The 15,655-nt window shown below is 39.7% G+C and overlaps 1 protein-coding gene across 3 annotated transcripts in view; it reads left to right on the top strand.

Moving 5' to 3' along the window:
- The window catches only part of ston2 (stonin 2), a 311,201-nt gene that overhangs the window by 120,928 nt on the left and 174,618 nt on the right, over positions 1-15,655 (top strand). For all 3 annotated transcript variants that reach the window (XM_028821758.2, XM_028821759.2, XM_051920158.1), the window contains exon 4: positions 6,621-6,785. In XM_028821758.2, coding sequence (XP_028677591.1) covers positions 6,621-6,785 — 165 coding nt within the window. The remainder of the gene's footprint in view (positions 1-6,620; positions 6,786-15,655) is intronic.

Here is a 15,655-nt window from a genome sequence, read left to right as displayed (position 1 = left end):
TAGGCAAAAAGACAAAAGGACAGCTGCTATACAGGCTTTTAAATGTTCGAAGCACCGTGTGAGAAGCAGATCACCCAGCACCTCAGCAGCAGCAGCAGCAAGCCCACAGCTAATCGAGCAAAGAGGAGGTAAAAACTGTATTTGTTTCCTATTGTATCACCGTTTAAGTGGAGGTTTCGGAGGAGAGACCATGTCAAGGGTTTCAGACCAATAGTTCCATTGTGCTAGTGACAGTAATCTTACAGCATTCAACCGTCTAATTCTCTTTTCAGCCAGTCATGTCTCATATTCACATGCTATGTGAAATATGGGAAATATGAGCTTGTCAGTCTGAAGTTACATTTCCAAACGGGAAAATTCAAGGATAAATATATTACCCAAATTCTGCAAGTTGTGATGTCACGTTTATGTCTCACCTATTTCCTTTACAAATTCAAAAACATAAATATATCAGTCAGAAACTGCAGTCACATAGCAGTAGGACTGATGTGATGTCTGCTCAGTACACTTCCGTTTGTATTTTATAATTACAAAATATATTAGAGGAAACCCATGGCTTTTTGAGTGGATCAAGTAGCTAATCAACAGCAACCAACAGAACAAGTTAGTCAGGTGTGACATCACGTATGGCCCCTGTGAAGTCCCGAAGGAGGAGAACACGACTTAGCAATGCATAAAGTACAAGTAATCTACTCCCGCCACAGTTACTCTCTGATGCTTGTTTTATAATTTACTTCAGTAATAAACTGGGAAATGGGATTTCTTTTTTTGTTCTTTATTTCGCCTTATACAATTTCTTGTATTAGGAATTTGTTAGTTTTTGCATACCCCTTGGGGTCAGAGCGCAGGGTCAGCCATTGTACAGCGCCCCTGGAGCAATTACAGGTTAAGAGTCTTACTCAAGGGCCCAGCAGAGTAGGATCTCTCTTTTTGGCAGTGACAAGGATTTGAACCAGCAGCCTTCTGGATACCAGCACAGATCCTTAGCCTCAGAGCCACCACTCTGCCCTATACCTTTGGACAAAAGTGCCTGCTAAACAAATAAATGTAAGCGCTATAGTAAAATAGTCTGTTTTTTTTATAACTTTTAGACTAATAATGCTGTTTGAAATGGCTTCTGCACCGTTTATATGAAAGAGTTAAACTCCTGATCAGACTCAGCAGCCTTCTGCTTTGTTATTTCATCTGCGGGTATAGATGTCTAGATTTAGATTTTATTTTCAAAAATAGCATTGCTTGAAGTTTGTAGAGTTAGTTGTGGCTTTGTAATATCTGTTGTTGATTCAGGCTGAGTGTAGGAAAGCTGCAATTATTGTAATAAAAGCCAAATCGAGATCACTGGCATTCCAGCAGTATGTGGGTTGCAGACGTTTTGTGCTGCTTTTCTTGATGGTTTTGACCATTTCTGAGCCCTGGTTTCACTTTCTTTCTTTCTTTCTTTCTTTCTTTCTTTCTTTCTTTCTTTCTTTCTTTCTTTTTCTTTCTTTTTCTTTCTTTCTTTCTTTCTTTCTTTCTTTCTTTCTTTCTTTCTTTCTTTCTTTCTTTCTTTCTTTCTTTCTTTCTTTCTAAAATTCCTACATTTTAATTCTTTAAAAAAAAAAGTATAATTTTTTAAGGAATTGTTAGCATTGTGACAGTGGTCTGATACCAGGCAGATAGGACATTCATTATATGGACATGCATTGTCCAGGTTCTGGTATATAATAACCATAAAGAATGATGGTCTTCAAACCCACTGGACCAGATTACTTGGTGTATCCAATCTGGCCAGCTGTTGTTCATTTTCTGTACACATCTTTTTTTTTTTTTTTCCAAGTTTGGCATTTGTATAGATCTTCACTAAGTCTGTTTTTAAGTATAAAACAGAGTAACGGATTTGTACTTAGGCAAGAATAATATGATAGCCCCACATGTAACCAGCTGGCTAGAATATCACAGATCCTTAAGTCACAGTTGGTAGACACAATCTGATAAGCTTGTTGGGCTGTTTTTGCCTTTTCTCACAGAGCAGACAGTTTGCTTAGTCCTGAAAAGTGTCACTTTGGATTGGCCCACATAAAAAGAGCTACAGTTAGGTCCATAAATATTTGGACAGAGACAACTTTTTTCTGATTTTGGTTCTGTACATTACCACAATGAATTTTAAATGAAACAACTCAGATGCAGTTGAAGTGCAGACTTTCAGCTTTAATTCAGTGGGATGAACAAAACGATTGCATAAAAATGTGAGGCAACTAAAGCATTTTTAACACAATCCCTTCATTTCAGGGGCTCAAAAGTAATTGGACAAATTAAATAACTGGAAATAAAATGTTCATTTCTAATACTTGGTTGAAAACCCTTTGCTGGCAATGACAGCCTGAAGTCTTGAACTCCTGGACATCACCAGATGTTGGGTTTCCTCCTTTTTAATGCTCTGCCAGGCCTTTACTGCAGTGGCTTTCAGTTGCTGTTTGTTTGTGGGCCTTTCTGTCTGAAGTTTAGTCCTCAACAAGTGAAATGCCTGCTCAATTGGGTTAAGATCAGATGACTGACTTGGCCATTCAAGAATTTTCCCCTTCTTTGCTTTAATAAACTCCTGGGTTGCTTTGGCTATATGTTTTGGGTCATTGTCCATCTGTATCATGAATCAATTTGACTGCATTTATCTGGATTTGAGCAGACAGTATGTCTCTGAACACCTCAGAATTCATTCGGTTGCTTCTGTCCTGTGTCACATCATCAATAAACACGAGTGTCCCAGTGCCACTGGCAGCCATGCACGCCCAAGCCATCACACTGCCTCCCTCCACCGTGTTTTACAGATGATGTGCTATGCTTTGGATAATGAGCTGTTCCATGCCTTCTCCATACTTTTTTCTTGCCATCATTCTGGTAGAGGTTGATCTTGGTTTCATCTGTCCAAAGAATGTTTTCCAGAACTGTGCTGGCTTTTTTAGATGTTCTTTAGCAAAGTCCAATCTAGCCTTTCTATTCTTGAGCCTTATGAGTGTCTTGCACCTTGCAGTGCACCCTCTGTATTTACTTTCATGCAGTCTTCTCTTTATGGTAGATTTGGATATTGATACGCCGACCCCCTGGAGAGTGTTGTTCACTTGGTTGGCTGTTGTGAAGGGGTTTTTCTTCACCCTGGAAATGATTCTGCGATCATCCACCACTGTTGTCTTCCGTGGACGTCCAGGTCTTTTTGCTGAGTTCACCAGTGCTTGCTTTCTTTCTCAGGATGTACCAAACTGTAGATTTTGCCACTCATAACATTGTAGCAATTTCTCAGATGGGTTTTTTCTGTTTTTGCAGCTTAAGGATGGCTTCTTTCACCTGCATGGAGAGCTCCTTTGACCGCATGTTGTCTGTTCACAGCAAAATCTTCCACATGCAAGCACCACACCTCAAATCAACTCCAGGCCTTTTATCTGCTTAATTGATAATGACATAACGACGGACTTGCCCACACCTGCCCATGAAATAGCCTTTGAGTCAATTGTCCAATTACTTTTGAGCCCCTGAAATGAAGGGATTGTGTTCAAAAAATGCTTTAGTTGCCTCTCATTTTTATGCAATCGTTTTGTTCACCCCACTGAATTAAAGCTGAAAGTCTGCACTTCAACTGCATCTGAGTTGTTTCATTTAAAATTCATTGTGGTAATGTACAGAACCAAAATTAGAAAAAAGTTGTCTCTATCCAAATATTTATGGACCTGACTGTATCTGTTGTCTCCTAATATATTGGTGTTAAACATTAAGCTTTTATGCAAAGATCTTGTTTGGTGTCAGTTATGTATTTAAACATACTGGAAAATCATGCAAGATCAAATTTGCACTTCAGGTTGCGATCCTTTTACGTTCTTTCTTGATGTACCTGATGGCTATACCCTGTTGCCACAGCTTTCCTTGCAGGATTCCCATGTCATGAAGTCAGACTTTTATTTCTGACAGTAACATAATCCTTTCTCTTTTTATATCTATAGTAACTCTTTCATACTGTATTATTAGTTTTAGGCCGTGGCTCTATGAAGATACACAAAGGTAAATTAACATTTTCAGGCCTGCTTAATCCACTTCTGGGTAGTTGAGTGCAAGGTGGGACCCGTCCCTGCTGAGGGCTCCAGTCCATGGACAAAATGAAAAGCAGTGACATGTTTGGATTTTAAAATATGTACATGTTTTAGTAGAATTGTGGAGTGTATTGTATTACTGCTTTCCGGAATGCAATGTTGTCATGTGGAAAACAAAGCATATAATTTTTCAGTTTTTTGGCTTTATATATCAGGAAATGACTAATAATCATGGAGTCATCTCCATGTCCCAAAATTAGATAAATCTAACCTCATGTGCTAAAGAAAGCATAACAGTTTATACTTTTTAATTATTGATTCAGTGTACAGAATCCAGTAGGACTGACAGATAGACAGAGAGATATGAAAGACACCATATAATAGATATAAAAGCACTATATAATAGATAAAGGAAGGATTCATACCTCGCCAGAAGACCATAATGGAATGACGGGCTTTCCAGGAGCAGTTAATTCCCCCACACAATAGCTGGCAGTGTTCCTCAGGGCTGAACCGATTAGGACACCCACAGAGTGGCATGGGATTTGGAGTTCAGAAGGTGCTGCCAGGGGAGGACTGCCCTGGTTTTCAAATGACCCAGAAGTGCTTTGGACGACATGGACAGGAGACCAGAAGCAATTCCCGGGGTCAACTTTAAAAGAAAAAGAGTTGAGAGGCAATGTGCAACACTGTCTTGGAGGAGGATGTAGGATTGTGAATGGTGTATTTGTGCTGGTGTTCTTATAAAGAGTGTTTTTGTCAAATAAAAAACATTTATTTGAACCTGGAATTATGTTGGGTATTGCTGTGTCTGTGGTTTGGGGCTCTGTGGTGCCCTCTAGTGGTTACGATAGATAGATAGATATGAAAGGCACTATATAATACATAGATAGATAGATATGAAAGGCACTATATAATACATAGATAGATAGATATGAAAGGCACTATATAATACATAGATAGATAGATAGATATGAAATGCACTATATAATACATAGATAGATAGATAGATATGAAAGGCACTATATAATACATAGATAGATAGATATGAAAGGCACTATATAATACATAGATAGATAGATATGAAATGCACTATATAATACATAGATAGATAGATAGATAGATATGAAAGGCACTATACAATACATAGATTGATAGACAGATATGAAAGGCACTATTTAATACATAGATTGATAGACAGATAGATATGAAAGGCACTATTTAATACATAGATAGATAGATAGATATGAAAGGCACTATATAATACACAGATAGATAGATAGATAGATAGATAGATATGAAAGGCACTATATAATACACAGATAGATAGATAGATAGATAGATAGATATGAAAGGCACTATATAATACACAGATAGATAGATAGATATGAAATGCACTATATAATACATAGATAGATAGATATGAAAGGCACTATATAATACATAGATTGATAGACAGATAGATATGAAAGGCACTATTTAATACATAGATAGATAGATATATAGATAGATGTGAAAGCACTATATGATAGATAGATAGATAGATAGATATGAAAGGCACTATAAAATAGGTATATAGATAGATAGATAGATAGAGTATGTTAAACTCCAGCGTTTAAGCGAGCCAGTGTGGCCCCAGCAGGAGTACTGTATAGAGCTGTGGTCTCCGTATTACAAATCGATATTGCAGCACTAGAGAAAGCCCAGAAAAGAGAGGATTCCAGGATTGTGAAGTTTAAGCTATGAACATTTTAGTTTAAACAGAGATTAAGAGGTGACATGATCTAGGTTTTAAAAATCATGAAAGACATTAGTACAGCAGTCAAAGATTATTATTTTTACGTTTTCCAAGAAGAACGTGGGAAAATGGAAAATCATTAACGGCTGATTTTGCATTAATGTTAGAAAATTTTTCTTCACACAAAGAACCATAGATTTGTGGGATACATTAATAAGTAGTGAGGTGGAGAGTCATACTTTAGCAGCTTTCAAAAATCAATGTGATATTTTTTATGGAAAAATGACATGAATGAGATTGGTAAGCTTTGCTGATCTGAATGGCCTTCTTTTCGATGTTATCTTTTGTAGCCTCTGCAAGGGACCAAAGAAAGAAATCAAAGTACAATCATTTTAGAGCGTTCATGGCTTCTGTTTTAAAGACCACGTGTAAATGAACTTCTTTACAGATTTACCAGAATACCAGAGCTGTGTTCCAGCTGGGTTTTCTCTTATTATTTGTGAGGTGTATTTAGTTTGCATAGAGAACATCAGAGCACATGGTTTTGAAATGATGCCACTTTGGTGGGTCCTTTAAAGATGTTAGAGAATGTTCACTGCATTCTGTCGTAATCAGAAGATTAGTGGCCTAACCAGAGCCTTCCTAACGTAACAGTTTTCTTGTTTTGAGACACATTTGTAGCATCAATAGTTCCTTATATTGAAGAATGCCATGTCATGGTGAGTATCTACTGGGAAGGGCAGGACAACTTTTAACACTGTAAAAAAAAACAAAAAAGTATGTCACAGTAAAAAACAAAATGATGTATTTATCTGCATGTTTTTCAGATTCTTTGGCCACAAACCAAAACCAAAGTATCAACTTTTGGAGCCCAGTACCCCCTTCTGAAAGAAGTTGGTCGGCACACTCAGAAGACCCCTCATGCACTGACATGCAATCAGTTAACACTGATGACCATCAGAGCAGTGGGCTATCAAGGACTGACTCGCCCAGTAAGTTTGAAACGTTGGCTTTTTTCTCTTTTTACTAATTTTGAAGTTTGTACCAATTATGGACCTTCTCATGGCTGCTGATGCTTTAAAGTAAATTTTCACATTGTTGTCAGACTTGTGAAGATATTTCATTTTTATTCTATTTGATGTTTCAGTAATGAAACCAGAAGTCCTTAGCTCTTTAATCTGGTTATGGATGTGTTCAGTCAAGGAATAAAAGACCAATCCCCCTGGTGCAGGGTTTTTACTGATGACGTTGTGTTGTGTAGCACCAGAAAAGAGAAAGCGGAGAGGAAGTTGGAAGATTGGAGAAAGGATTTAGAAGACAGAGAACTGCAAGATAAATAGTAAGAAGATAGAATATATGAGGTTTAATGATGACCAGGATTCAGAAGTGAGGCTGATGCTAAGAGTGGGTACATTTCAATATATTGAATCAGTGGTAGACCAAGATGGAAAATTAGATGCAGAGATAACTCATGGAGTGCAGTGCGGATGGAACAATTGGAAGAGAGTATCAGGAGTAATGTGTGATGAAAGAATTAAGGCAAAAGGTTAAAGGCGAGGTTTTTAAGACAGTGGTATGGAGCTGAGATGTGGGGAGTAAAGGGAGCACAGGAGAAGAAGTTACATGAGGCAGAAATGATAATGTTGGAATGGATATGTGGAGTTGCAAAAAAGGACAGAATAAGAAATGCTACAACCAGAGGTCCTGCAAAATTGGGACAGATATCTAAGACAGTAAAGGAAAGTAGATTGACATGTGATGAGTAGAAACATTAGAACAATCTGGACGAGAACAGGTCATTCAGCCCAACAAAAACTTGCCAGTCCTATCCACTTAATTCTTCTAAAAAACATCGTCTAGTTTTGAAAGTCCCTAAAGTCTTACTGTCTTTGTTCTCTTATTTCCAAGTATCTATGGTTCTCTGTGTAAAGAAAAACTTCCTAATGTTTGTGCAAATTTTACCCTTAGAAGTTTCCAACTGTGTCCCCATGTTCTTGATGGACTCATTCTTAAGTCACTGTCTCAATCCCCTGGACTAATTCTTGTCATAATTTTAGACACTTCAGTCATGCCACCTCTTAATCTTCTTTTGCTTAATGAGACAATGAATACGTGGGAAAAAGAGTGGTGGGAATGGAAGTAGAGGGGAAGAGAAAGCGAGGAAGGTCAAAGTAGAGCTGGATGGATATAGTAAAAGAAGATCTGAAGGAAAAGGACCTGAACGGTGAGGAGGTGCAGGAATTAATTATTTGGAGAAAATCGATCAAGCACATTGACCCCATATAGAAGTAAGAAAAGATGAAGAGAAAGAAGAAGATGTAATAAAACCAGAAGGCATTAGGTTGTCTAAACCACCACCACCACTTTCTTCTTTGACAACATGGGATTAAACCTTTTAAAACAAGTTTGATCTGTTGGGAGAGATTGAATTGTTTTGCTCACAAACACAATGTGAAATGGAGTCTATGCACTACTTGGTGAAGTGTTCATTGCTGTCAGGCAGTCTGCTTCTGCACGGGGCACACCTAGAGATCTATCTTACTAAACCACAGTTAATTTATGCACGGTGGACGCACCGAGGCGCATGCGCACTGCGGCTCTTTGCACCCGCCCCAGAGTCCAGAGCCAAACGCAGTGGCTTCCCAAAACGCGGCGGCGCCCGCCCCAGAGTCAAATGCAGCGGCTTCCCAAAACGCGGCGGCTTCCCAGAGTCAGTAGGTGGCGCACAAATAACACAACATTCTGCGCCGTGGCGCCCGCCCCAGAGTCAAATGCTGCGGCTTCCCAGAGTCAGTAGGTGGCGCCCAAACAACACAACCTGTGAGCGCTCCCGCCCCAGACTCCAGAGTCAAACGCAGCGCACTACACTTGCTCTAATCCACTGTTCCAGTAATATACATCACATAATGGTCACAGACTCAGCGGCTTCCCAGACTCAGTTGCTGGCACACGAACACCACAACCTGTAAACTAAACTTGCTGTGCTCCACTCTGCCAGCAGTCGGTGTCAGCAAAGGCAACGGAATCACGTCTCCACAAAACGTACAGATATGCTTATTTAATTAAATGACATTTCCCCAGACGCACCCACCCTCCATCATATGTCATCCATCCAAATAATTTATGCACGGCGGACGCGCCGCAGTGCGCGGATAAACACAATGAACGAGCGTGCCCACAACACGCTTTTGACACAGCACAGGCAAAGGAGGCACATATCCAAATGGAGGGAGCTCAACGATTAGTAATACAAACACGAGCCCGTATGGCTACGACCTGTAAATGAGCCGGTATGGATACAAACGATGAACGAAGGCACCCACACAAAGAAACCGCTTTAGTTGAAATAGGGTTATTGAATTAAATGGAAACTTTACCATGCCTACGACATGCCTACGACCTGTGAACTAAACCTGAGGTAAAGCGTGCACGCCGGGTTGTATAGCCGCCCGGACGCGACCATAACTAAACTTGCTGTGCTCCACTCTGCCAGCAGTCGGTGCCAGCAAAGGCAACAGAATCACGTCTCCACAAAACGAAACCGCCTTAGTACAGATATGCTTATTTAATTAAATGACATTTCCCCAGACACACCCACCCTCCATGATATGTCATCCATCCAAATATCGGACGGAACAGAAACTGATTGCCATTCTTGGATTTCCGATTCTCTAGCGAATCACGGGCTTACTTGTGTTAGAGAAATGACACTGAAATCATGAAAGGAGTGAATGAAAAATAGTTTTTGACCTGCCGCTGGCTTTCTTTACTGCTGCTTTCCTTTAGTGAAAGAGAGCTGAACTGCTGACTCGTAATACTGGATGTTAGAAGGTAGGGAGAATCCTGAATTATCACCCGTTCGCATAAAGCCCTGTGTCCGCATAAAATAAAATCACATGTCAGGCTAATTGGAATATAATACGGCATGTTGCATTGAGTCTTTGCGCCACCTGTTGGAATGCAGAAAGTGGTCTGGGGCAGACCAAGATAAGACTCCACTTGTCCGAAGCATAATTGTGAATGATATCATGAGTGTGCTGTAATAATTTTTCCTTAACAGCTTGTTGTTACTGTTTTTTATGAGTAACACTTTTAGCATGTTGGCAAAATCAGAAAGTAATACCTACCGGGATATGCACATACTTTATATAACTTGCCAAAATAATGACATCTTGTTCTGACACATTCATCTTCTACTTCTGTCTAATTTAAACTCAGTTCATATGAGGTCTGCCGATGTCACAGAGCTTCTCTGCATTGCACGTGTAGCCTTCTCTTATGGTCTGGTAAGCTTCCCAGTGTTTTCTTTGGCACTGGTCTCTCATGACGTTAGCAGTAAATGATGTGTTCCCCTGTTGAAGGGCTGGGGGTGTAGACCAGTCTGACTAGCCATATTCTTTCTGTTTTTGTATTGTGTGAAAGTTTGTCCAATAGTATCCAGCAAACAAAAATAAATGTTGGCCTTGATCTGTCAGGAGTGAAAAATAAGAATATCGCTCTGCCGCCATGCTGCCTGTAGTGCAAAAATATGTTCAGTGATGCAGAACAGGATAAATGCAGACAAAATGTTCTTCAAGTTGTCCGTTGGGATGGTAATAAATTAACAAAGCAGAGTTAAGTGTTGTTATCAGAATGGGCACTACTAGTCTTCCAGTAAATGAAGTCTGTAAAGTTGGACTTCTCTGTCTGAATTATGGAAGTCAACCCCTGCGAGTGTTTGAATGTTATTTTGAATGTGAACAGGTTCATGCAAAAGGCAGCATCAGGCTCATCTCACTGTAGTCGCTGCTCATTTTCTTTACACCTTACACAAAACTAACATAACAGTATTACTAAATTCTGTTAATTCATTTTAGAATTTCAGTGGGGGAAAGTCTGTCCCAGCAAGACAGCAATCAACACTGGATGGGTAGCCAGTCCATTACTCGGCCTACTTGCACATACATCCCATACTCACTTAGGCAGTTGAATCACCCTACATACCCTAACAGGCATGTTTCTTGGGATTGTGTGGCCCTTACAGACAAAAGCTTGGTTTGCAATTCATCTTCAGAATACTGAGCCCATGATGGAGCGCTGATAACTGTGCAGTCTACAGAACAAAAATCTTTAGGTCTCTGTGTGGTAAACGCCATCCCGGAGTGGAAAAAAATTAGATGTGACTTCTAGCAGGTTGACATAGTTGCTAAAGGCCTTACAGTCACATGAAATCCATCCATCCATTATCCATCCATCCATCCATTATCCAACCCGCTGAATCCGAACACAGGGTCACGGGGGTCTGCTGGAGCCAATCCCAGCCAACACAGGGCACAAGGCAGGAACCAATCCCGGGCAGGGTGCCAACCCACCACAGCCATGCATTATCCAACCTGCTATATCCTAACCACAGGGTCACGGGGGTGTGCTGGAGCCAATCCCAGCCAACACAGGGCGTAAGGCAGGAAACAAACCCCGGCAGGGCACACACTAGGGACAATTTAGGATCGCCAATGCACCTAAACTGCATGTCTTTGGACTGTAGGAGTACCCGGAGGAAACCCACGCAGACACGGGGAGAACATGCAAACTCCACACAGGGAGGACCCGGGAAGCGAACCTGGGTCTCCTAACTGCGAGGCAGCAGCGCTACCCACTGTGCCACCGTGCCACCCGTCACATGAAATCATCTGTTATAAACTAGTTGTCAATATTTGGCTTTGCCTGCTACCATAAATACCAGGCTATTCCAAATGAAAGAGCAGATTTCAGAAATGTATTTCAAACAAACTGTATAAGACAGAAACACATTCCGCACGTCACTGGATAGAGGAAAGTTCAAAATTTGGTCCTGCGGTCCATGAGGTTGCATGCGCTCAACATAGTGACCCGCCTCATTTCTACTTGGAGGTCCGGCGTTATCTGAACGACACAATTCCAGGATGATGGATTGGAAGAGGTGGACAACAAGATCTTGCTCATTGTCTATGGCTTCCCAGGTCACCAGACCTTACCCCCTGCGATTTCTGTCTATGGGGGTACATTAAAGAAAGAGTGTTTGTTCCACCTGTGCCCGCTAATCTTCAAGATTTGCGACATCGAATTGAGGAAACTGTGAATTCAGTAACTACGGACCAGTTGACTCGTGTGTGTGGCAAGAAGTGGTCTACCGTTTTGATGTTTGCCGCGGTACACATGGTACTCATGTTGAGTGCATGCGACCTCAAGGACCATAGGACCAAACTTTGAACTTTCCTCTATCCAGTGAAATCTGCTCTTTAATTTAGATTAGCTCCGTATATCTTCATTGGAGGAGGTTGGGACCATGCACTGATATAGCGCAGTGCCGCACCCACCACACGACGAACCACCTCAGGATCCCAGATTAGGAGGTGAGCGCATCCGTGCGATGGGCACTTGTCTCATAATTCCTAAAATAAATGTTTGGCCCAACGGTTGTGTTGTTAAACCCTCTTAACCCTCCTTACTCCTAAATGATTGGATTCTAGTAATACAAAGTCATTTAGTGCTTTTTGTTGCTGTTGTGTATGAAGGCTGCAGTTCTTTATATTGCATTAGCAGTTAATGGAGGACATTCTTCCAAAGTTCTCTGCAGGTTTCCATGGATACTGAGATCAGGGAGTTCACATCATTTATTAAATTAAAAGATATGACAAATTCTTTATGATGAAAAACACAATATTTGTCTCCAGGTAAAAGCTGTACACTAGCAGCACTTAATTCATAGTAGAATGGAATAGTCTAATAAATATTTTAGCTATTCATGTTTTTTATACTTGGAACTCCAAAGCAGAACTGGTTGTTTTGATTGGACTGGATAGCTTCACCTTGAACCATAGCAGGAAAATCATTTTTGGCAAAGACTGTCAACTTCATATTATTCATTTCATTTTCTTCAAACATTGCATAAAACAGTTTGTGAATAAAATGAAGACAGGTTGCTGTAAATTATTAGGAGTGCAGCTGTTATATGATAAAGAGAAGATGTTAGCCAAAATACTAACATTGTCTGGTCTGCCGTCAAAAATAGCAGCTGCAGATTTGCATAACGTTATCTCAAGTGCAGTAGTTTACAAGCTCACTTGGCTCAGAGACTGACAACTGGGATTGAACGAAAAATAAAATTACTTTTTTTCTGGCATCATACGTTTTTAACCACTGATTGTGGATTAACATGCAAATTTTTAATAGAAAACGTTTTTTTGTTTTGTTATTTGCAGATTTAACAACGTTCACATTTTCTTATAGTTTGTCACATATGTTAGAATGTGACACTTGAAGTGACCAGGGTTTTTAATTCTGATGGATATTCAGGGGCCACCTTTGTTTCGAAATGTGGGTTATAATGGCAAATGGTGTTCACCCCAATTTAATTTTTATTTTAACAGATTGAATTGAATTTCTCTCTCTTTGATGACAATGTAGGATCTACACTGCACTTTTCTTGGAGCTTGTGGAGCTTGTGGTCACCGAACAACATGGTGTGTCTTTTTAGTAAATACGATCATGAAAGGCCTACACAGAACAATGAAATGTAGATGTGGTGCATTGACAACAAAAGTCTGAAAAGTTAAAGCCGTGTTTTCTCCATTGCATCATCTGGTTATGAAAGGTGAACCATCAAGAAAGCAGAGAAAGAAGATCAAGGCGTTTGAGCTGAAGTGTTGCAGAAGGGTGTTGCACACAACAATCCCATTATGCAGTAGTTTTACGTCAGATTAAAGTCCACTGCACACTGTGACCATCTTCAGTTAAGTGAAATGAAAATATTTTGATCGCATCATGAAATAAGCTGGAAAATGTCTGTATGGCATGATATTCAGGTGTGTTCAGGGCTGCGCAGGCACTGTAGCCCTCAATGGACTGTGTTCAGTCTGTAGGTTCTAGAACCTTCTGAGTCCATTTCAGGGTTGCGGAGGGTCAAAGACTATCTCACCAGGATTGGTCAAAAGGCTGAAAAAGGGCCTGGGCAGGACTCCAGACAATCACAGGGACCACACACACCATATTCACACACAGTTATTATTTGCAAATGCCAATTAACATAACCTAAATTAAAAAAAACAAAAAAAATTATGTAATTGATTCCTTCTTTGCTAGAACATATCTGGCCATAGTAATTTTCATGAAATGGGACTTGCAAAGCTACCCAGTTATGACAAATGTTAGGGAATAACAGAAGTGAAAGGCAGATTTTATTACAGCGATTGACAATAATGGGTACCATGTGAATGTGGCACTCTAATGGTGTCACTAATGTAGTGAATCATAATCTGCAGATAATGGAGCTGAGAGGTTGGTTTATTATAAGATGAATATTGAGGAAATGTTTATTTGTGCTGTGCATAATGGCTTAAACTCCACAGGACCCTTCTTTCATATTTGGATAACCAGATATGGATTTTATGGTTAGGAAGATCATATAATTTTCCTGTTATGACTTAAAGCTTCAGAATGTGTGAGATGCTGATACACTGCGCTTAAGCTGCTGGGATGACTTTATAAAGCAAAACAATTTGCTGATGCACAGGTTTCTGTGTCCACCTAGCTGAATCTCAGATACAAGGTTGCCCACGCGTGTGACAACAGCCAGTGTCTGCAAGTTTATAGCCAGCTCATGCAGTCTGCTGCTGCTCCTTTAACTTGTATCGGGGATCTGTTTGCTATCAGTACCAGGTACTGGAAGTGAAAAAGAGGAAAATATACAAAATATACAAGTTGGTCTAATCTCTGTCAAGGTAAATTTGAAACACTAATCTAATTCATAGTTGAGGTCATACGGAATGTTTCTCCATTTTAAGATAATTAAGTTTGTAGATTTGGCAATGGTTTTCAATGAGAGATTTTAAAATTTAAAAACTTTGTAGAGTGTGATTTTTGAGATATCTGAATGAAAATTTGAACTCCCTCAGCAAATTTCTTAGAAGAATAAGTGTGCCACATTTCAACAAAACTGGGGGCTGAGATGTTTCATGTAGAAGTATTGACAGACAGATAGGCAGGCAGATATGGCTATTGCAGTAGGTGCTTCTTGCATTCTATGTAAATATACCAAATAAATGGCTTAACATAAAAGAATCTGATTCATGGAAAACATGGAAACTTATCAAGATGGATGGATTCCACAATGGAACAATTTGAACTTTAGTGTTGACAGAAACGTCCTCCACGTTATTAACCACCAGGACACAAAGAGCTGGGATCAGCTAATTTGGTAACATAACACTCAATTTAGCTTCATTATCTAAAACTCTTTTCTGCTGCGTATATAGCTCAGTGGACACCATTTCTTCCTAGTGATTATTTGTTTAACTTCATGTTAAATTGTCTTTCTGGACTATTTTAGTTATTTTTTCTCTTCATTTCTGTTGTTTTGCCATGTTTTCATCCAGTTTTGTTTATTCTCTTTATTGCATTTCTGTTGTCCTAACCATTTTGTATTTCGTGCAGTTTTTACTTAGAGATCTATTGTAAGAAAAACAGGAACATAAGAAGTACAACAACCCAATTTAGCCACGTTTTTCTATCAAGATGGTATAAAAAACATAATCTCGCAAAACTTCATTTGGATACTTTTTAGAAGTTTGTGAGATTTCTGTTTCAGCTGTATTTCTTGGTTAGTATTTTAAGATACCTGCCATTTGTTTTGTGCTTCCTGGAGTCCATCTTAAGTGTTTTTCCCTGTAATTTCCGTCTGTTTCCTTGACAGAGTGATTCTCAAAAATGACAAATTTATAACATACTGGTTAAACCTCAACTGGAGTACTGTGTGCAGCTTTGATCTCCAGACTACAAAATGGGCATAGTAACGCTAGAAAAAGTCTAGAGAAGAGCAACTAGGCTGATTCCAGGGCTACAGGGG

This window comes from Erpetoichthys calabaricus, chromosome 16, assembly GCF_900747795.2.
Source record: "Erpetoichthys calabaricus chromosome 16, fErpCal1.3, whole genome shotgun sequence".
Classification (NCBI taxonomy): domain Eukaryota; kingdom Metazoa; phylum Chordata; class Cladistia; order Polypteriformes; family Polypteridae; genus Erpetoichthys; species Erpetoichthys calabaricus.
Note: the sequence above shows the minus strand (reverse complement) of the source record. Positions and strands in the feature narration are given on the sequence as shown.